At 43.4% G+C, this 24,346-nt stretch overlaps 1 protein-coding gene across 1 annotated transcript in view; it reads right to left on the minus strand.

Annotated features, from left to right (window-relative positions):
• The window catches only part of tenm1 (teneurin transmembrane protein 1), a gene marked incomplete at both ends in the record, with an annotated part of 448,413 nt that overhangs the window by 284,232 nt on the left and 139,835 nt on the right, over positions 1-24,346 (minus strand). The window contains 1 exon segment of the mRNA XM_084332087.1: positions 16,529-16,772. Within this exon segment, the coding sequence (XP_084188213.1) occupies positions 16,529-16,772 (244 nt within the window).

Here is a 24,346-nt window from a genome sequence, read left to right on the forward strand (position 1 = left end):
CACAGATAATTGATTAATTACCGCTAGCGTGTTGCCTGTTTCCCCCTTGTGACAACACTGAGCGCGGTAATTCTAAACAGCTTGTTTAGGCTTGTTAATCCGAAGGTGCCATGCTGTAAGCCTGACGGCCCGTTACTCCCGACAGCTCAATAGTCGGAATAATTTCCAGGTGGAGTGAAAGCCCATTGGTACGACAGTCCGTTATAATGAAAACAAAAACTCATTGTTCTGAAGTGCCATGGCCCTGAATAGTGTGACAAGCATTGTGGTGTTCAGGCTCGACACGGACCAAAACAAACAATTCCAATGTCCACACAAGCAGAATTTCAATAAACAAATAATATTTATTGATCTGCAGTACAAGTCCGATGGGCAATAGAGTGGTCATATAACAGTCCAGGGTCAATACACGTTCCAGACTCTCATACAAAAAGGGAATGTTCAATACTCAGGGTTTGTCGTCCGGTCCAGGGTCAGTTTCACAAGGGGGTATCTCAGCCAGTCCAGGGTCCAGTAACACGAACACCTTCTCGCTCTAACCTCTCCTTCAAACTACCTCTTAACCAGTGTTGGGACTAACACGTTACAAAGTAACGCGTTACAGTAACGAAGTTACTTTTTGCCGTAACTAGTACTCTAACGCATTACTTTTTAAATTCAGTAACGCTGTTACCGTTACTAAATGGTTTGTTAGTTCGTTACTGCGTTATTTTTATGTAGATTCATAGCGAGCGTCCTCCTGACTCCTGTTTGATTTCGCCTGCGTTTGTTTTGTTTACTATAGAGAGCGTCTATTACTTTCCGTAGCCGCATTTCTGGTTTCCGCATTTCTGATTGGCCACTGACTGACGTTATCTGATGTTCTCTGACCAGAGAGCGTCAGTCAGTGGCCACTGGCCAATCAGAAATGCGGAAACCAGAAATGCGGCTACGGAAAGTAATAGACGCTCTCTATAGTAAACAAAACAAACGCAGGCGAAATCAAACAGAATCAGGAGGACGCTCGCTATGAATCTACATAAAAAGAATGCAGTAACGAACTAACAAACCATTTAGCAACTACTTGGAGAGATAATTAATATACAACATGGAAACGAGATAAAGAACATGTTTGAGGGGCTGCTGGAGTCAGCTGGACTAACGTTACATCTCGACCACCGCAGACTTTGGTGAGTGCAATGTGTTCACTGAAACTCAAGTTGATCAACGGATTTTGACTGTACGAAATCTGCCAGGGAATCCCATAATACTAATCAAACAATATAAATATAGTCCTTTCATGCACAATTGATATCATAACTATTCTAACGTTGCAATGTTTTGATTGATATCTTAAACAACGTTGCAAGATGGTTATAATGAAACGCTCCGGCGACATCAAGGCTGTTCCTTCAACCGGCGCACTTCTTATTATATCGACTCGGGACAACATTTGTTTGTGTCAGATTTGTGTTTGTATCTAGACCACATTGCTTAGCAGAGTTCAGTGATGTGAATGGAAACTGTCAAGTTGATCAACCGATTTTGAGTATCTGGGGCATGGGACTCGGGAGCAATCTTTTTTTTTTTTTTAAATAACTAAATAGTTACTTTTCACAGTAACTCATTACTTGTGGGTGTAAGTAACTAGTAAAGTAACAAAGTTACTTTGAAATGAAGTAACTAGTAAAGTAACTGAGTTACTATTTTTCAGTAACTAGCACAACACTGCTCTTAACTCACAAACTCAGTATCTCACTCTCTCTCTACGAACTCTGCTCCTTCCTCACCTCCACTCAACTCTTCTCTGTCTCTCCTAGGGTTTTATGCTATGTGTGTATTGTGTGTGTGGGATGTGGGTGATCACGTGGTGCACAGGTGTAATCCATCAGTCCTAATCAACTCCTTAATTAACTTTCCTCTGCCTGTGGCAGTAGTATCTCCCTTCCTCCATGTAGCCATGGGACGGGGGATGATATCTGCCACAATAGGTAAAGACGAAGCCCATTAGTCAGACGGTCCGTTGGTCAAAAAATACGCCGTGGACATACATGATGATATGTCAGATATATTTTACGTGCCACGCGTCAGATGACCACCCCGGACTCCCGACGCTCCATAACTTCCAATCATCCACTGAGGGTGAAAATCATTGGTCAGCGATGTAGCCAATGAGTGTACCTTTCCAACGATACCCCACGAGGGGGGGTGCGAATAAGGGATATAAGTGAAAGTTGACGAGCGAAAACCAGAAGTGAATCGCAATTCAGAAAGAACGGCTGTGGATGAGGAAATGGGTTTTGGAGAGCTTTATTTTGTGTCGCTGGTTATACTCGGATGTATCTCAAAGACCCATTTCTGAATGTTTTTTATCAAATTCTGACCTGTCCTGTACTACATAAGAATTCAGGCTACAGTATGAAACCGCTGTGTATTCCAGCGTACACCTCTTTGCTGGAATATTGGAATATGGAATCCTGCAACCACTACAGACAAATGTGAGTACACAAGTTCAAGTTCAACTCAAGTTCAGACCTATGTTACTCTATTTCATTAGCACTAAAAGTGACTCTCCTTTTTTGCATTAGTAACTTCAGAATGTTATCTTTCAAAAGAGACCAGGCTCATGCATGTGCTATAAGTATAAAGTATAAACTATAAAGCTAAGCTTTGCAAAAAAAGTATGCAGTCCTCAAGTTCAAGTAAAATAATTGCCACTTTTCTGGGTGCCTGTTAAGCGGTTCATATTTTAATGTATTTTGACGTGCGAACAATGTGGCATCATTTCAGTAAAAGCCAAGGTATGATACAATTAAAACAAAGCCACACAGGGGGTGGTCAGGTGGCGTAGCGGAGATTGCGTTCGTCACCAACCCCGGAGACGCTGGATTCGCCTGTTTGAATCCAGCTCACAGCTCCGGGGTTGTCACCAGCTTGGCTGGCCGTTCACACTAATACAATTGGCAGTATTAGAGGGTGGGAGAAGCTGGCGGGGTGGGTCCGGGTCGTTGTAAACAGCGACTCCTACAGTTCGGTCGGGGCACCTGCTAAGCGCGGATAGGATCTAAGGGCGGTAGTGTGATCCTTCCACACGTTACACGCTCTCAGTGAGAGTCCGCGCTGCCAGGTGAAAAGAAGCGGTTGATTGGCTAGACGTGTGTCGGAGGAAGCACGTGATAGCCTCCACTCTCCCAGACCGACTGTGGGGGGTAAGTGCGCAGCGACCAGGAAAGGGATTGGGAATTGGCATAACGACTAACATTGGGATGGGAGAAAATCGGAGGAAAATGGAGGGGGAAAAATATCAATAAAAAAGAAAAAAAAAGCCACACATCTCTCTCTCTTAACACGACAATATGAATCCATCTACATCTTGCGCACATTCACAATGCCTCCAGTAATGTTTGCATGTAATTCCAGACTCAGTGAGCAGTATAAAAAAGGCCTTCCATCCTGTCTATTTTGCCACATATTTCAGCACAAGATATTAAGGGCAAGTGTGTGTATTTTTGGACCAACGGACCTTCTGCCTAATGGGCCTCCTGTTTAACTATTCGGGACAACGGCACTTCAGAACAATGGGTTTTGTTTTCTGGATACCGATCTGTCAGTACTGATCTGTCAGACCAATGAGCTTTTCCGTCCGATGGGAAATTGTTCGGACTATTGGGCTGTCTGAATAATGGGCCATCACCATCAGACATATGGGCAGTCCCCAATCTGAAGACTTCAAACCCTGGCCAAAACCACAAGGAGTATGTAATGTTCCCTCAGAACCTAAGTAACATTTCAGACTGCCAAATCCATACACAATCCATTTTCCTTAACATATTCCTTCTAAAATATTTCATTTTTCATTTCAACTGCTGATGCAAGAATTTAGACAATTTATTTATAAATGAAGAATGATGTTACAGGATATCCCTCATAATATACCAGACACCCTGCCTGGCGGAGCAGTCAGTCCGCATCTTCCTGCTGGCGTATGGGTTCTTCAGGGTCGACTCGTGGGGCTGCCATTTCAGGGATTTGGGATTTGTACCGGGTTGTCATTTTGGACCTGAATATCTCGGGTCTCGGGTATTTAAGATGACAGGGTTGCCTGACTGTGGTAATAACATAGCCATGTTGTGTAGTAGTGTGTGGCCAGTATTCACACGCATGCATGCACACACGCACACACACACACCAGGGGCGGATTTAGGATTATAGGAGATCTGGGGCTTAGCCCAGATAGGTGCCCGCCTTTTTTCTTTTTTTTTAAATTTTTTAAATTTTTTAAATTTCTTTTTTCAATTTCTTTTTAATTTAATTAACCTGTACGTGCAATTTCCTGCAATATAGAGCCTTCAATCTTGACCAATAAAGCTGCTCTTTTCACTAAAACTCAGTTAACCATAACGTAGTTATGGTTAGATTTATATATTGGGGGGGGGATATATCATATTTTTCATATGATCAAAAAGTGATGGAGCAAGAGCATACCTTTGCTCCCCCAAGTTCAATAGTGGGAGAGCAGAGATGCTCCGAATGCTCTTATGGCCAGGCGTCTATGATTCACTGATACAAAGTAAAATAGTGCAGTGCAATAAAATAGTTAGTAAAATAGAATAAAATAATGCAATAGTGCATTGCAATAAAATAGTTATCATCGTATTTTTTCGGGAGGCCGGTAAGGAGTGCATTACAGTAGTCGAGTTGGCTTGAAATAAAGGCATGGATCTGGTTTTCAGCGTCCTTTTGATTTATAAATGCTATGTTTCTAAGGTGGAATAATTAAGTTTTTGTCAACTTGTTGATTGTGATTTAAAGCTTAGGTCTGAGTCTACCATGACACCAATACTTAACTCACTCAAATACAGTTAGCAGCTGGATAGACCACAGATGGAAATTAGCTTCTGCTAAATCTGGTGCAAACATATTTTCATGTAACAATGATGAATTGTCAAAAAAAATTAAAAAATTAAAATTTTTAAATAGATTCGGGGCTTTTCAGAAAACATTCGGGACTTGAGCCCAAGTAGCCACCCCCTAGCCCCGCCCCTGACACACACACACACACACACACACACACACACACACGCACACACACACACACACACACACACACACACACACACACACACACACACACACACACACACACACACACACACACACACACACACACACACACACACACACACACACACACACACACACACACACACACACACACACACACACACACACACACACACAGTTCTACTCTTGTGTGTAACTGTTCTATCTGAATGGAGCTGTTCTGCTCTTTTGTGTGACTGTTCTTTATGGTGGAGCTGTACATTTTATGGGTCAACTGTCAAATAAATGAAATAAATCATTCCAGTAAATCAATCAATCCATCTTGAAGGTGGCCATCACTGGTGTTTAGTTATTTCACTACTCTGACAATGGTGCTTCACTAGGAGAGAGAGAGCTAGGGCTGGGCGATATATCAAGTATTACTGCATGAGATGTATGTACTATATCGTGAATATCGAGTATATGTTGTCACATCAGTTTCTAAGCCGCCACGGCTGAGATGAGACTTGCTTTAGCGCAACGCTTTACTCTCATTTAATTATAGACACAGACCAACACGGACCTTCAATGACATGCAATTAATTGAATTCACGGGAGCAACAGGCTAACGTTAGCCACTAAGCTAAGCTAACTAACGTTCTAACGTGACTCCGCAACACCAGTTCGATTAGTGAGGAATGGGGGGGGGGGGTCCTCCAGGCATAGATATCCAGGTTCCAATTCAGTGTGTTGACATCCTGGTGTCATCAACTACAGCAACTTAGGACACTCAAACCTCAAACTTAAACCTAATACATCACACTCTCTTGCTCTCTCTCTCTACATTCAATGATTTAAAGTAGCCAAACGTTACACTATAAATACTAACTGGATAGTTGATGATAAACATTTAATTTTATTGTCTGAAATATTCTAAAATCATCTATAAGCCATTATCCCTTTGTATGCGATTATTATTTTCTCACAGTGTGAAAGTGTGTGTGTTTTTGGCTAAAGTGGATAGAAACACAGTACTGTGCAAAAGTCTTAGGCACCCAAGAGTTTTTATATAAATTGTCTTACAGTAGATTTTTTTTTTATGTTTTCATTAGTGTGTCAGCAGACTACTTAGTAAATGTTTAGATTTTTAGAAACTTTTCATTAAATTATTTTTGAAAGCATCTTCATGGTTTAATGCAAACATATGTTGCAGGGACTATTATAATCATCATATTGGCGTGACTGTATGCATCACAGGGTTAAATCAAGCATTTTTAAGTGGTTTAGAACTTTAGAGGAAATGTCAAAATATTGTGTATCGTGATATAGCCAAAAAAAATTGCGACAAAATTTAGAGGCCATATCGCCCAGCCCTAGAGAGAGCCCTTTTATTTTCCTGTCCCGTACTTTTAAAGACAGGCTCCTCTGTTCCTCTGCGCTCCCTCCTGTCGCTCTCTCCCTCAGCCCATATCCCAGGGCGACGCCAGAGAGCCCCAAAAAAAATCTCATATCACAGGACAGATTTCCCCCAAGACAAGAGGACAATGAGAGTTCCACCACCTCTTCAGGAGGTCTGGGCCCATGCGGCCCAGAGGCAGACTCCACCTGGGAGTAGTGTGTGTGGGCACGTGTGTGTGCTTCAACATGCACACATTCGTGTATTCGTGTGTGTGTGTGTGTCTGTGTGTGTTTGTGCATGCATACTGTATGTGTAAGAGTGGTTGAGTTACAAGTGTACATTTCAGTTTGTGCACTTGCTACCAGAGTGTGTGTGTTTTTATATGTATGTGTGTGTGTGTGTGTGTGTGTGTGTGTGTGTGTGTGTGTGTGTGTGTGTGTGTGTGTGTGTGTGTGTGTGTGTGTGTGTGTGTGTGTGCGTCCGTGCGTGCGTGCGTGCGTGCGTGCGTACGTGCATGCGTGCGTGCGTGTGTGTGTGTGTGTGCTTGTGCAGTACAGTGACCAGAGTCAGTACTAACTTCTCAACAATAAGAAGGAGACGAGAGAAGAGGGGGGGGGGGGGGGATTTATTACAGTTCCAACATTTGTTATGCCTCTTAACGCACCCAGTGAGAGTTCCCATCAGATATATTGAATATCTATATTTGCATCCCAGCGCTTACACTTGCTGACCCCTCCAGAAAGATAACAGATACGAGGCTGAATAGGAAATCCATGGGCACTTCAAACAATCTTAATCTCCGCCGACGCATGATCGATACATTTCAATACGGATTCATCAAATGAGTGTCGAGGAAAATACGGAGCATGCTTGACGAAATGAGATCTTTTTTCTATTTATTTATTCATCATTTTTTTCTGCTGCATTTTAATAAGGTCACAGCATTGCTCATAATTCCGTTGGCGTGAGCAGCCATGAAGCATGTCAAGTTTGTAAATACTTAGTAATTCTCTAATCTCACACCTGAGATTGAGCGGATGCCAGCGCGCCAGTGGGGGATAGGACTGTAGACTCAAGAAGGAAATACCTACGTCAAGAATGTGTGTGTGTCTTTGTGTGAGAGAAAGAGGGGGACAGAGAGAGAGAAAGGAAGAGAGAGAAGGAGAGGTGTGGGAGGGGGTTGCTTTAAAGCCAACATCCAACCTACAACAGAATGCACATATCATGTAATTCCTATAATCACGGTCTGTTTGTGTACATGTACAAATGTCCCCTACAGCTAAACGCGAGAGTGCCAATAATCCAATCTGTAACATTACGTAAGGAGACCACACCACGTGGTGGAGCTGCTCCAGAAACACATCATACATATCAAATCAATTGTGTGGATACTGTGTGACAGTCACCCAAGATGATTCTTCATGGATATGGATAGATTTAATGGTTCAGAATTGTTGGCACTACTATCAAATGAAGTGTGTTTGGGTGTAAAATAAGAGTTGACAGGTACGAACAAAATGTCGGCAAGATATCAAACTTGCAGTGTCATATTTTAAAGGAACACGCCAACTTTTAGTTTTGATTGCATCACCTCAAAAGCCCTGTTTTTCAAAAAGCAACAGGGCTTTTGAGGTGATTAAATCACTGCACCCAGTGGGCAGTTGTTCAGCAAAAAAGTATATATCTGCTTAGAAAAATAAAATGTCTAATTATTATAATGTTTTTTTCTCCACATGGTAAATACACAGGTCACAACATGTTTATAGGAAAGTTTTGGGGTTGTATTTGGAGTGTATTTTGTGACTGTTGGGGAACTAGGCTACACTGGCACACCTACTTCCAGTGAATGATGCTAAGCTAGGCTAACGGTGCGGCTGTTCCATAAGCCTACTGCATGCACAGAGAAGAAAAGGGTATGTATCTGCTTGTCTAACGCCAGGGTAGATGGCAAATAAGCTAATTTCCCAAAAAGTTCCTTTAAGATCTACTGTAATATGAAGTATATAATCTACATTTTGTTTGTTCAGTACTAGTAACTTATTGCCTGAATATAACACAACACAAATTACAAGTCGTCGAGCATTATATTGGAGATGTCATGGTGAAGACAGTTCAAGCTATATGTATCCCTGGTAAGCTAGTATGACATGTTTGGTATCAATGGATTTCTCTCCATGTGTTTTGCTTCACATGATACACTAGCTTAGAAACAAAGCCCACTACGGCCTCCAAAATACAGTGATCCACCAGCATTACTGTAGGTTTCAGACGGTTCAAATTTGACCAATAACCAACTGAGTAGGAGAATAACTATTTACGATCATGGTGATCAATGAGGCTAATTGAAATATATTGTTTCCACTACGTTTCACACATATCAATCATTTTAATTTAATTTAAAAAAGTACAATAACAATAATAATAATTATAATAACAATGTTTAGGCCTATCCTAGACATTTTCATTTAAAATATATATATCAACTTTTTTCATTGTGTTGGTGTCATTGGTAGAATCTAGTCAGATATAACTATTTTCCTAATTACAAGACATATAGATGCATATTTGTTTATTAAGAGGAAATAGTATTCTTATAATTGTTTGTATAAAAATTGGGGGTCTTATAAACAGGTTAATCTTATATTCAGGCCAATACGGTATATTGTGGGAATACATTTCCCAGCTAACCCTAAGGCATTACTGCATCTCCCATTAGATTTGCCAGTGTCCGATGTCCTTGTAATGTACAGTGTTTCTGGATTTGAGTAATGTTTGTCTGCCACACGCTTGACAGTGTCACTTTATCTTATATTGTGTGCATTTAAAAAAATATTTAAAAAAAGAAATAGCAATGTTGCAGTAATTCAATTTCACACTAAGCTATTCTGCCCCTTCTGGTGGCTCACCGGCATGACTAGTTCAATCTATGTGAGAATGGCTGTTCAAACCCTTTCTGTGTTTGAGGCCATGTTTAGACGGAGAGAGTCTCAACAGAAACCGCAGAAGTCGTCTTGCGGTCTCACTTTTAATTTTGCGTTTAGACTAGTGTTTTGGGAGGGAATTCTTCGTGCAGACGACGAGGCTGTAAAAGTGTCGACTCGAGACGACAGAGCCCTGCTACACTGCCTCAGGTCGTTGAGACAACCAAGCGTGCTGTGAAGACCTGCCCTACTCTGTCTCTGATTCTGATTCGCAGACTGTGGGTGGGGGAATGTGATTGGACCAAAGCAGAGTCACACACAGATAGTGGCTCCAGTCACTAGTTGTGATAGCCGCTGGACTGATTATTGTGTATTTAAAAGTACTGCCAATGTAGCCTTCAGGTGATCTCCGTGGATAGAATCAGACATGCTTGTTCGCTTTGTTTACGCTTCTAGGCTACTGGCGCATGCCTGTGACGTAAGCAGTATGCGACAAGAGCCTTGAGAACCCTTTCGTCATAGTTTTATGTGGTTTGACTGTTCATGATGATAGCGCGAAGGTGTATCGTTTCTAGGATTTCCACCCATGAAGGTGGTTTAACTTTTTTGTGGATTCACCCGCGAGCGTTTCCGTCTAAACATGGTGTGAGGTTCGCCTTTCCCTTGACCTTTAATTCCCTGTCTCCTCACCTCACTAGCCCCCACCCTCGCGTTCGTTTACTCTCGTTTGCTCTTCAGCAGCCACACCCTTGGACTACCTGTCATTATGTGTTTGATTGGTCTGGTGCCGAACACACACTTCTAGTTCGAGTATCAATTACCATCACGCACCTGATGTGTATGCTAATTAGCGCCCTTGTGGGCTTTAAGTACCTCTTCACTCCAGACGCGCATCCAGACGTGCATCCAGACCTCCGAGCCAGACGCGCTCTTCACTCCAGACGCGCATCCAGACGCGCATCCAGACCTCCGAGCCAGACGCGCTCTTCACTCCAGACGCGCATCCAGACGCGCATCCAGACGCACTCCAGACGCGCATCCAGACCTCCAAGCCAGACGCGCTCTTCACCCCAGACGCGCATCCAGACGCACTCCAGACGCGCATCCAGACCTCCGAGCCTGACGCGCTCTTCACTCCAGACGCGCATCCAGACGCGCATCCAGACGCACTCCAGACGCGCATCCAGACCTCCGAGCCAGACGCGCTCTTCACCCCAGACGCGCATCCAGACGCACTCCAGACGCGCATCCAGACTCCGCGCCAGATGCGCTCTCCGTACCGGCGCGTACTCCAAGCAGACGCGCACCACTCAGACCTCCGCGCCAGATGCGCTATCCGAGCCTGCGCCTTCCTACTCCTCCCTGTAAGCAGCTCCAGCCCTCGCCCTGTCCAAGGCCTTGACTCTGTTTCTCTCTGTCCCTGTCCAGTTCCTCCTAGTCCTCCTAGTCATCCCTGTCCTGTCCTCCTAGTCCTCCCTGTCCCCAGCCCGCCTCCGCGGGCCTTTGTCCCTGTTTCCCCTCTCTAGTCCTCCTAGTCCTCCCTGTCCAGTCCTTCTAGTCCTCATTGTCCTCCCTGTCCTGTCCTTCTAGTCCTCCTAGTCCTCCCTGTCCAGTCCTTCTAGTCCTCCTTGTCCTCCCTGTCCCCAGCCCGCCTCTGCGGGCCTCTGTCCCTGTTTCCCCTCTCTAGTCCTCCTAGTCCTCCCTGTCCAGTCCTTCTAGTCCTCCTAGTCCTCCTTGTCCAGTCCTCCTAGTCCTCCCTGTCCAGTCCTCCTAGTCCTCCCTGTTCCTGCCTTGTCCCTTGCCCTGGCCCAGTCCGTTAGCCTTCCCTTAGCCTTCCCCTTAGCCAGCTCGCCTCTTAAAGGCACTGTGCCTATTTTCCCAAGTTCATGTTTTCCTGTAATTTGTGTTCTCCCTTAAAGGGACAGTGCCGTTTTCTGTTGTTTTCAATAAATGCCCAGTTCTTGGCTTACTCTCATACCTGTCTTGTGTTGTGCGATTGGGGTCGGTTACAAACCATAACAGTACGACCCGACCAGTCGACGACCCCAGCCAGCACAGACGGTATATGTTGAGTTTGCCTTTTTTTTTTGTTCCCTCTAGTTCCCCTGTTAGTTCCCCTGTTGACTCCCCTGTTTAGCCTGTTAGTCTCTCCTGTTAGCTTCCCTGTTAGCTTCCCTGTTAGCTCCCCTGTTAGCCCTGTTAGCTTCCCTGTTAGCTTCCCTGTTAGCTCCCCTGTTAGCCCTGTTTGCTTCCCTGTTAGCCCTGTTAGCTCCCCTGTTAGCTTGTTAGTCTCCCCTGTTAGCTCCCCTGTTAGCCTGTTGACTCCCCTGTTTGCTTCCCTGTTAGCCTCGTTAGCTCCCCTGCAGCTTGTTAGGCCTCTACTACCAGCATGGCCCCAGTCTGCTAGCTTAGCCCCGGCTGCTAGCACAGCCTCTATGTTAATGCAGCCTTGCTGCTGGCATAGGCCCTGTAGCTAGCCATGCCCAGGCAGCTAACCCGGTCCCTCTGCATGGCCTCCACTTTTTGTGTAGCTCTCCCACTGCTAGGACTGCCCTTTCAGCTAGCAAGGTCAGTTTTCCCACTGCTAGGACTGCCCTTTCAGCTAGCAAGGTCAGTTTTCCCACTGCTAGGACTGCCCTTTCAGCTAGCAAGGTCAGTTTTCTCCCACTGCTAGGACTGCCCCTTCAGCTAGCAAGGTCAGTTTGCCCCACTGCTAGGACTGCCCTTTCAGCTAGCAAGGTCAGTTTTTTCCCACTGCTAGGACTGCCCTTTCAGCTAGCAAGGTCAGTTTTCCCACTGCTAGGACTGCCCTTTCAGCTAGCAAGGTCAGTTTTCCCACTGCTAGGACTGCCCTTTCAGCTAGCAAGGTCAGTTTTCCCACTGCTAGGACTGCCCTTTCAGCTAGCAAGGTCAGTTTTCTCCCACTGCTAGGACTGCCCCTTCAGCTAGCAGGGTCAGTTTGCCCCACTGCTAGGACTGCCCCTTCAGCTAGCAAGGTCAGTTTTCTCCCACTGCTAGGACTGCCCCTTCAGCTAGCAAGGTCAGTTTGCTCCCACTGCTAGGACTGCCCCTTCAGCTAGCAAGGTCAGTTTTCTCTCACTGCTAGGACTGCCCCTTCAGCTAGCAAGGTCAGTTTTCTCTCACTGCTAGGACTGCCCCTTCAGCTAGGAAGGTCAGTTCCCCACAGCTAGGACTGTCCTTCCAGCTAGCTTGTTCTCTCATGCTGTTCCGGCCCTGTCTGCCAGCCTAGCTCCGGCAGCTAGCGCAGCCTCTATGTTAATGTAGCAGTACAGCTAGCATAGGCCCTGTAGCTATCAGTGCCCTGGCAGATATCCTTTTCCCTCTGCTAGCCCCTTCCCGGTGCTCCTCTAGTTACCCCTCAGCTCCTCTAGTTACCCCTCGGCTGCCCTACTTACCCCTCAGCTACCCTAGTTACCCTTCGGCTACCCTAGTTACCCCTCTGCTACCCTGTTACCCCTCAGCTACCCTGTTCCTTTGCTAGCCCCACTTTTGTTGTAGCTTCCCCTGCTAGCATGGCCCGGTACTTTTTGTTTGTTGCCTTGTTTTGTCCCCTGCCACTCTGTCTGTATTTTTGGGTCGCCCGGTGGCTCCCGTGGAGGGGGGAGTACTGTGAGGTTCGCCTTTCCCTTGACCTTTAATTCCCTGTCTCCTCACCTCACTAGCCCCCACCCTCGCGTTCGTTTACTCTCGTTTGCTCTTCAGCAGCCACACCCTTGGACTACCTGTCATTATGTGTTTGATTGGTCTGGTGCCGAACACACACTTCTAGTTCGAGTATCAATTACCATCACGCACCTGATGTGTATGCTAATTAGCGCCCTTGTGGGCTTTAAGTACCTCGCTCTTCCCCTCTGTCCTTGTCGGGTCGTTCCGTATCATATCTCTATCACCAAGCTCCTTCGGGAGGTTCTCTGTCTGGAGGCTCCTACGGGAGTTTCTGTTTCTGTCTGTATGCTGTTTTATCTCCGGCGTGAGACGAGGTGCAAGCTTTGGCCACCTGTCGCCGTTTGCCTGGAGGGAGACATTGTACTGCGCTCTCTAATCCTCTACGGGAGGTACTCCAGTGTTCCACTTCAGACCTCCGCGCAGCAGACGCGCTCTTCACTCCAGACGCGCATCCAGACATGCATCCAGACCTCCGAGCCAGACGCGCTCTTCACTCCAGACGCGCATCCAGACCTCCGAGCCAGACGCGCTCTTCACTCCAGACGCGCATCCAGACGTGCATCCAGACGCACTCCAGACGCGCATCCAGACCTCCGAGCCAGACGCGCTCTTCACCCCAGACGCGCATCCAGACGCACTCCAGACGCGCATCCAGACCTCCGAGCCTGACGTGCTCTTCACTCCAGACGCGCATCCAGACGCGCATCCAGACGCACTCCAGACGCGCATCCAGACCGCCGAGCCAGACGCGCTCTTCACCCCAGACGCGCATCCAGACGCACTCCAGACGCGCATCCAGACTCCGCGCCAGATGCGCTCTCCGTACCGGCGCGTACTCCAAGCAGACGCGCACCACTCAGACCTCCGCGCCAGATGCGCTCTCCGAGCCTGCGCCCTCCTACTCCTCCCTGTAAGCAGCTCCAGCCCTCGCCCTGTCCAAGGCCTTGACTCTGTTTCTCTCTGTCCCTGTCCAGTTCCTCCTAGTCCTCCTAGTCATCCCTGTCCTGTCCTCCTAGTCCTCCCTGTCCCCAGCCCACCTCTGCGGGCCTTTGTCCCTGTTTCCCCTCTCTAGTCCTCCTAGTCCTCCCTGTCCAGTCCTTCTAGTCCTCCTTGTCCTCCCTGTCCTGTCCTTCTAGTCCTCCTAGTCCTCCCTGTCCAGTCCTTCTAGTCCTCCTTGTCCTCCCTGTCCCCAGCCCGCCTCCGCGGGCCTCTGTCCCTGTTTCCCCTCTCTAGTCCTCCTAGTCCTCCCTGTCCAGTCCTTCTAGTCCTCCTAGTCCTCCTTGTCCAGTCATCCTAGTCCTCCCTGTCCAGTCCTCCTAGTCCTCCCTGTTCCTGCCTTGTCCCTTGCCCTGGCCCAGTCCGTTAGCCTTCCCTTAGCCTTCCCCTTAGCCAGCTCGCCTCTTAAAGGCACTGTGCCTATTTTCCCAAGTTCATGTTTTCCTGTAATTTGTGTTCTCCCTTAAAGGGACAGTGCCGTTTTCTGTTGTTTTCAATAAATGCCCAGTTCTTGGCTTACTCTCATACATGTCTTGTGTTGTGCGATTGGGATCGGTTACAAACCATAACACATGGCCTTAATCTAGTGAAATGTCAACACCCCAGTTTATTTTCTAAGGGAATTTAGCAGATACAAATACTTCAAATACTACAAAATTAAAATACTACTGTCAGAACTGTACATTCTTGATATCTGTAGCCTTCATCAATACAGAGTATTTTTGCCTGATATCGAGCTAATACTCAATACTAGTATCTATAGTATTCACAGTATGGATACTGTGTTCTTTAATATTGCAATATCCATCTAAAAACTACTCCGGGAGAGGTACTAACAGCTAGGTTAGTTGGTCCGTATCCGCTTCTATGTGTGCTAAGTTAGGCTATAGACTATAGTTAGGCTAAATGGGGGACCCTGATGTAAACAAGACAAAATTATTTCTCTGATCTGCATCCTCTTAACAATTGTGTGTATTGAGCCGTACTGTATTGTCCCCATTCTGCTATCTGTTAATACAATTGTCAATCAATCAATCAATCAATCAATCAATCAATCAATCAATCAATCAATCAATCAATCAATCAATCAATCAATCAATCAATCAATCAAGCTTGCAGCTGTATAGCTTTCTACTGAATACTCAGAGAGGAAATTGGTATCTATCTTATTGTCTGACTCTGACTCTCTATGTTCCTTTAAGTTACTACCATTTACAAATATTGCTTACACTATCAAATATAAAGTTAATGTTGAAATGATCGTTTACCTTGTCATTTTAGAAAAGACAGACTGGTGGGCAGATATAATATATAATATAACTGTATAATTACAGTTAGACATCTGACAAGTATTTTACGTTGATTGATGTCCTGCAGATGATTAATTTAAATTGTCATTGCATTTCATTTTATTCTTCCTTTCCTTTAAATGAGAAAAGATGTAATTATGATCTAATTCATATCTTATTAAAAACCCTTTTCCACAAACTCGGCGCTCAGCCAATTTCGTCCTCACACTCGTCGAATGCAAGAACTCATTAAACAGGCAAACAGATTCTTCCGCGCTTTGCCGCGTCTCCTCAAAGACAATTTCACAAATGAGGGTCTACCAAATAATTCCGTGATCAATTATTATTAATGCGGCGACTGTTTCATTCTGTTTGATGGAGCTTGCCCAGCCGCCAAGTAGATTCCAAACATTTGGAGAGTTTTCCGGGGTGCGGCGCGGTCTGAATGTGGAAACATGACGTGGCCATGAATAAAGAGGAACGACGTGTCCTGAGTAAACAGACGGAGTTCTCCTCTTGTCACAGCGAGCTGAACGTCTAGTGTTGTGCTAATATTATCCTCCTCTCATGTAATTTGTAAAAGGAGAAGAAGGCAAGGACGCAAACACTATAACAATAATAATACGAATAATAACAATAATAATACTAAAAGAAGTATGATACTACTACTAATAATAGCAATAATAATAACAATAATCATAATAATGATGATAATAATAATAATAATAATAATAATAATAATAATAATAATAATAATAATAATAATAATAATAATAATAATAATAATAATAATAATAATAATAATAATAATAATAATAATAATAATAATAATAATAATAATAATAATAATAATAATAATAATAATAATAATAATAATAATAATAATAATAATAATAATAATAATAATAAGAAGAAGAAGAAGAAGAAGAAGAAGAAGAAGAAGAAGAAGAAGAAGAAGAAGAAGAAGAAGAAGAAGAAGAAGAAGAAGAAGAAGAAGAAGAAGAAGAAGAAGAAGAAGAAGAAGAAGAAGAAGAAGAAGAAGAAGAAGAATAAGAATAAGAATAAGAATAAGAAGAAGAAGAAGAAGAAGAAGAAGAAGAAGAAGAAGAAGAAGAAGAAGAAGAAGAAGAAGAAGAAGAAGAAGAAGAAGAAGAAGAAGAAGAAGAAGAAGAAGAAGAATACAGCTTAGCTGTTATTCTGCGCCATTCTCTCACCTGGTCTCCAGGGGGATGTTGCTGTTCAGCACCCAGCTGTTGTGGAGCTGTGCTGGGTCTGTGCCCGTGCCGGTGTCTGCCCCCGGACCACCCTGGCTCGTCTGGCACCGCGTCGGCATGGTCTTCCTCTGCAGGCTCACTTGGGCATACGGCGCCGGACGGGCACAGGTGCAGGCATGCGGGGGAGCGGGTGGTGGGGGCAACGGGCGAAAGGTGAACTGACCACCTGGGCTGCTGGGCAGCTCTGCACAGAGGGGGAGACGGGGAGAGACAGAGGGGGAGGGGAGGAATACACACCGTTTTACTAGGAGCGCTGGGTCATAAATTACAAATAAAAGCGGCGTGGTGGATGACAGTTTATTGTTATTATGCTGATTGAGGGATATAAATCAACGTGAGCACCTTCCCTCCTACCTGCCTGACTGGATACACATCCAGCCTCCCCATAAACATACTCTTGGCTGGCAGCAACACAGAGCGCTATTTAAAGAGCCAACAGCTTTGGCTTTATCTGTCCCTGCCAGCCCAAACTAACCATGTGATGTTTATTGTAAGATCTGCGGCCTGACCGAACGACGAGCTGGCTAGTTGTACCCTAACTCACACTGCTAACCTGCTGGAACAACGAGCTGGCTAGTTGTACCCTAACTCACACTGCTAACCTGCTGGAACGACGAGCTGGCTAGTTGTACCCTAACTCACACTGCTAACCTGCTGGAACGACGAGCTGGCTAGCTGTACCCTAACTCACACTGCTAACCTGCTGGAACGACACACTGGCTAGTTGTACCCTAACTCACACTGCTAACCTGCTGGAACGACACACTGGCTAGTTGTACCCTAACCCACACTGCTAAACTGCTGGAACGACACACTGGCTAGTTGAATACGGTATGTATCTTCTTGTCTAACTCCAGGGTAGATGGCAAATAAGCAAATTTCCCAAAATGTTGGTGGTAGAAGGGAGCTCATTTTGTGCAAAAATGGAAGCTTGTCAATTTCCATGCGGCAGAATTGTTACAATAGCCGATAATCCATTTTCCTAATGATGAATCCCTATAAGGGTGGAACAACCAGTGACGTCAGACTACAATATACAAGATACACGATACAAGATACAAGATACAAGAGTTTTATTTGTCACGGCATACAGTTATACAGTGAAATGCGGGGGGTCTCGCCCGCAACGATGTGCATAATACAAGTAATAATAATAAGAGTCCCTATTGTAATTTCGAGAATCAATAAAGGTTGATGATCTCTCTATCTTACTCTCTATCCATCCCTCCCCCTGCTCTCTCTCTATCTAGTATCCCTGTCTATCTCTCTTACTCCCTTTATCTCTATTTCTCTCTATCCACTCTCTATATATCTGTCTATCCGTATGTCACTTTCTCTTCGAAGTGAACAGATGCAAATAATGATGTGGCCAAGTGTGTGTGTGTGTGTGTGTGTGTGTGTGTGTGTGTGTGTGTGTGTGTGTGTGTGTGTGTGTGTGTGTGTGTGTGTGTGTGTGTGTGTGTGTGTGTGTGTGTGTGTGTGTGTGTGTGTGTGTGTGTGTGTGTGTGTGTGTGTGTGTGTGTGTGTATGCAAAGCTGTGGGTGGGTGTGAATATGAGCATGTGTGTGTGTATGTGTGTGTGTGTGTGTGTGTGTGTGTGTGTGTGTGTGTGTGTGTGTGTGTGTGTGTATGTGTGTGTGTGTGTGTGTGTGTGTGTGTGTGTGTGTGTGTGTGTGTGTGTGTGTGTGTGTGTGTGTGTGTGTGTGTGTGTGTGTGTGTGTGTGTTGTGTGTGTGTGTGTTGTGTGTGTGAGTGAATGCAAAACTGTGGGTGGGTGTGAATATGTGTCTGTGTCTTTGTGTGTGTGTTTGTACGTGTGTGTGTTTGTACGTGTGTGTGTGTGTGTGTGTGTGTGTGTGTGTGTGTGTGTGGTGTGTGTGTGGGGTGTGTGTGTGCTTCTTCTGTCATGAGAGCGCTGAGACACCTGAGCCTGCTAACAGCAAACACGTGTCCTGTTCTCTCAGACAGCTCACAGTACGTCACGTCATAACACACACGTGTCCTGTTCTCAGACAGCTCACAGTACGTCACGTCATAACAAACATGTGTCCTGTTCTCAGACAGCTCACAGTACGTCACATGTCATAACACACACGTGTCCTGTTCTCACTCAGCTCACAGTACGTCACATGTCATAACAAACATGTGTCCTGTTCTCAGACAGCTCACAGTACGTCACATGTCATAACAAACATGTGTCATGTTCTCACTCAGCTCACAGTACGTCACATGTCATAACAAACATGTGTCCTGTTCTCAGACAGATCACAGTACGTCACATGTCATAACACACATGTGTCCTGTTCTCACTCAGCTCACAGTACGTCACATGTCATAACACACATGTGTCCTGTTCTCAGACAGCTCACAGTACATCACATGTCATAACAAACACGTGTCCTGTTCTCAGACAGCTCACAGTACGTCACATGTCATAACACACACGTGTCCTGTTCTCACTCAGCTCACAGTACGTCACATGTCATAACAAACATGTGTCCTGTTCTCAGACAGCTCACAGTACGTCACATGTCATAACAAACACGTGTCCTGTTCTCAGACAGCTCACAGTACGTCACATGTCATAACAAACGTGTGTCCTGTTCTCAGACAGCTCACAGTACGTCACATGTCATAACAAACACGTGTCCTGTTCTCACTCAGCTCACAGTACGTCACATGTCATAACAAACGTGTGTCCTGTTCTCAGACAGCTCACAGTACGTCACATGTCATAACAAACGTGTGTCCTGTTCTCAGACAGCTCACAGTACGTCACATGTCATAACACACGCGTGTCCTGTTCTCAGACAGCTCACAGTACGTCACATGTCATGACAAACACACATGTAGTATATCCTGTACACAGTACTGTATGTATGGTAGTATCTGATACCGGAAGCCATGCAGTACATTCAAGATATATGGTTTATCATATGGTTATGCACCTGTTATTATACCCTTCCTGAAAGCAAAACGATCAATCAATCAATCAAGCAATCAATAAAACTGTATTTGTATAGCACATTGCATACAGTGCAACTCAATGTGCTTTGCATAAAATTATTGCAAAGAATAATTTAAATAATTCTAAAGAAAGGCAAGAAACAAACAAATAATAATAATAATAATAATAATAATAATAATAATAATAATAATAATAATAATAATAATAATAATAATAATAATAATAATAATAATAATAATAATAATAATAATAATAATAATACTAATAATAATAATAATAATAATAATAATAATAATAATAATAATAATAATAATAATAATACTAATAAGAAAATTTCAACATATTCAGAAACCCCTCCGACAGGCTGTTCCAAAGACTATAGGACAATAATAGCTAAAAGCTGCTTGTCCAGGCCTTGATATTCTAGCCTGGGGAACAGTTAGGAGACCAGCGTCAGATGATCTAAGCCGGGTTCTGCCGGGCACAGACCTAAAACACATTTCAGATAAATAGGCAGGTGCATTGCCACTTAGATGATAAGACAAGTTTGCTCAAGATAAATCAACTTGCTCAAATTCATTAAATCCACCTGTCAAAAAAGATATTGTGCTACAAATCTATAACACAGCAATCATTTGGTTTCTTGAGATCCAGTTAATCTAGGTCGGAGGATGATAGTAGAAGCATAGTAAGTAGTAATAAAACAGTACAAAAGTCAGTATTTCTTTTTTTTTCATATATTGATTGAAGTGTGTTTTTAGTCGACGGAAAAAGATTTGGCGGGTTTCGGCTGTCCTGACTGTGGTGGGAAGTTCATTCCACCATTGTGGAGCAAGGACTGAGAATAGCCTGCTTCGCTTTGATGACCCCCCAGGAGCTCGAATAGCAGTGGGGGTCATAGTATAGTATTATTACTATTATTATGTATTTTACAACTGATTCCTATAGCATCATGTTGTAGGCTATTTCCACTATTCCCTGCACCTTTCTGTGCGGAGGATCATAGAGATCTATATGCCACTGGGGATCTGTAGAATGCCGCCTTAATTTCAGCCACTCAACGTCTCACAATGACAAGCAGAGGTTTAAATCCCACCGGGGAGATTTCTTAAGAGGCAGCGTGTTTTAGAAAGACCGTGGGAACGTGGGAACAGTTGTCGGGGTGGTCTTTGAACATGACTTTAACAACGGTCCCACGGTAGGAGATCTATCCACAGGCGTTAAGCGCCATGTTGCCATCGAATGCCGTGTTGATATGTTAATCTCCAGGTACTGGCTTCTAGCGTAACACTCTCCTCCTTACAGGCACTCACTCCGAGAGATTACATGTTCAAGTGTAGCTATTTCACACCGACATTATATAGATGTATTATAGACGATGAGTTTAATGGTTCTTCTCACCAAATTTATTTAATAAAAAAGAAATACATATTTAAAGGTGATATAGATATAACATGTTTATGTAGAGTAATATATATCTTTTTTTATAATACATCCACAGAGCTTTTCGATTTTTTTTTATGTTGTAGACATTACTTTCAGAGGTGGGATATGCTATTTAAATAAATATTGGCTCTACCACCAATTTGAAATATTTTTTTTCGGTTATGGCCGAATTTTTTTTTAGCTCCCTAATATTGAGATTTGTTTGTTTTGTTCTACTAATATTAGATTATTAGGTTATTGGCCTTTCCAAACAATTTGCCTACCTAAATGTTTTTTCCCATCAACATTCTCACCACATTTCCTTCTCAAACCCCGTGTGGTGTTTGGATGTCTGTTACTCACCCAATGTTTACAGGTCTGGTGGACCCACAACAAACAATAAAGCCATAACAATGCATGTAAAAATACTCAACAGATGTTAACTTGATCTCAATTACAAGCAATCTAGACAGAATGCATGGTTATTAGTTGCTATTTACCTCTGCTAGATCACATTTATCAATAAAAGTGCTATTCGTTTTTTTGTGATACATGTAAAAAAAATCCATTATTAGAGTATAGACATGAATGGAAACGATCTTGTTTATCTTGAAAAATATAAATTAAACAAGGTGGAGGCAGATAGTGAAGGTAAACAGTGAACCTTTTTGTTTCATTTTTACAATTATTATTATTTTTTTTATTGATATTTTTGCACAAATCTTTCCAATATTCACAAGACATCTTTCCACAGCATAATATGCAACATCCAAGATTTGTCTTTTTCTTTTTCGTAACAACATACAAAACATACAAAAGACTTATACAAACACATTAACAACTGACATGGAAATTAAAAAAGCACTTACAAAAAAAAAACATTACTATACATTGTGCATATATATCCCTGATGCACATACGTTACATGTAGACCGATCTACCTGCGAGCAGGTATGTGCTGCATCTTCTATCGGGATGCCATCTTTCTCCATAGTGCATGTGAGAGGATGCGTCTCAGATATATGTAGGTGTGCGTGATAACATGTATGAATGTGTGTCTCAGATATGTGTATGTGGGTACATGTATCACGTAAGTATGTGTGTATGTCCCATACATGTGTGTGTGTGCATCATTTTTACAATTATTAACTTTTCAACTACAATTTACACACTTTGGGCTCCAGTGGATGTATGTCATATAAATGTGTAGGGGGAATGCACAGTGTGCACTCAATGGAAATATGTTCTTTTACATGTTCCTCACTGATAATAAGGCCAATGAGTATCAGGTTAAAAAGATAATGCATTGTATAATTTCTCTTTTAGTAAACATTGAAAACGGGTCCCACAGACCCGAACACCACATGTGGGTTATGAATTCCGCTGCACACATTGTAAATTGATACATCTTGTAGACTGTAGGCCATCTCATTATCCAGCCAACACTCAATAAATTACAGGCCAGCAAGAACACTGCGATCATCAGCTGCTGGACTACTAGAGGCTCCCAGAAACAGTCAAAAGAGGATCGGTGATGCATGCAGCCTTTATCAACTACGCCCCAAAACTATGGAACAAACTGCCCAAAAACACTTTTCTTACCCTGCCTACTTGTATACACTTCCTATCAAATGCATGTGTCGGTTCTATGCAAATTTCTCACTACCTCCTATGCACTGTAATTTTAAGAGCGTTGATCTGTTACCCTGTTGCATGTTAGACCATCTATTTATATTGAACTATTTTATGTCCGTTCTATTTAATTATTTTAGCCTATTTTTAAACTGAATCAAACCGCACGTTTTTATTCTGTCTATTCTATTTTTATTATTTGTATTACTGAATGAAACTGTAAACAGAGAGGCATTCAGGAGTTGCTACCTCTCTATCTTTTTATGCTAGCTTATGCCTGTATTTTTTACTGTTGTGAAGCACTTTGAACTGCAACTTCTGTATGAAAAGTGCTATACAAATAAAGTGTATTATTATTATTATTATTATTATTATTATTATTATTATTATTATTATTATTATTATTATTATTATTATTATTATTATTATTATTATTATTATTATTATTATTATTAATTATTATTATTATTATTATTATTATTATTATTATTATTATTATTATTATTATTATTATTATTATTATTATTATTATTATTATTATTATTATTATGTCATTATCCCGTTTTTTAGGTCATATTTGTTAGTGCATGGTGTCATGCACACAGTGAGCTTACTGTAAGTGGTATTTGCAATATAATGGTTTGCTCTCTTCACTTGTTTTTATCCGTTGAGTCGTCCGGGGGTTGATGCAGTGCAACGCACGCTTCCCTGTCACACGATCCTCTCAGTCCGACTCTCCTATGTTGCATGTTTATAAGGTGGATATAGACCACTGTATATAAAAGGTCAAAACAGCTTTGTGCAATAAAAACTCCCTGACACATCGCTGAACTTGGGACGTTTAGTGTCAGACTACATATGACTCATATGCATTATATACACATTATTGCCCTGTTGTGAGCACGGCTTAAAGATGTTACTGTCCATAAATACTTAATGTCCATCGTGCCATGCAATCTGGCTGGGTCGCTCAGCGCTAAAAGGCCAGATTTATCCCACTAAGAATGCAGAGGCAGACTGGCTGAGGCTGAGAAGTCTAGTAAAATTACAGATAATTTATTTGTTATCACCCCGAGGTGCTGTTTAGTCTAATGACTGTTGCACACAGGAGTTTATTTTGGTCTAAACCACCTCTGTGTATCCAGAATGACACCCTCTGGGAACGAGGCGAGGGAGGATATTTTTTCCGAGCATCCCAGCGTGGTTCCTCTCTGTGATTCATCAGGTGTATTAGCATGACGGCCTGCTGGACTGATTGGTATTCCGCTCCTCTAGGTCGTCGCTGTGCGCCCGGTGGTTTGATACCACTGTGTTCCACCTCCTCACTATCCTAACAAAATGAGGAATGTTGTTGACATTGGGATGTTTTGTACTGTAGAATATATATTGTGTGTGTATATACAGTACACACACACACACACATGCACACGCACACACACACACACACACACACACACACACACACACACACACACACACACACACACACACACATATAAACGCACATGCACACACGCATTGCGAACACTGTGTAGAAGTGTTAAATAGTAGATGTAACCTAAATAGGACGTCGATGTAGGGCAGGCAGAGCTGTGATATTTGGCTGGTTAGCCAGGAGTTCTGAAAACATCACATCAATCCTGCTGGGAGTCGATGGAGACCAGGGGGGGTGGGGGTGAGGGTGGAGGGGATGAGAGGGGGTGGTGGAGGGGATGGGAGGGAGGGGGGGGGGGG

This window comes from Notolepis coatsorum (assembly GCF_963971535.1).
Source record: "Notolepis coatsorum genome assembly, chromosome: 16".
NCBI lineage: Eukaryota > Metazoa > Chordata > Actinopteri > Aulopiformes > Paralepididae > Notolepis > Notolepis coatsorum.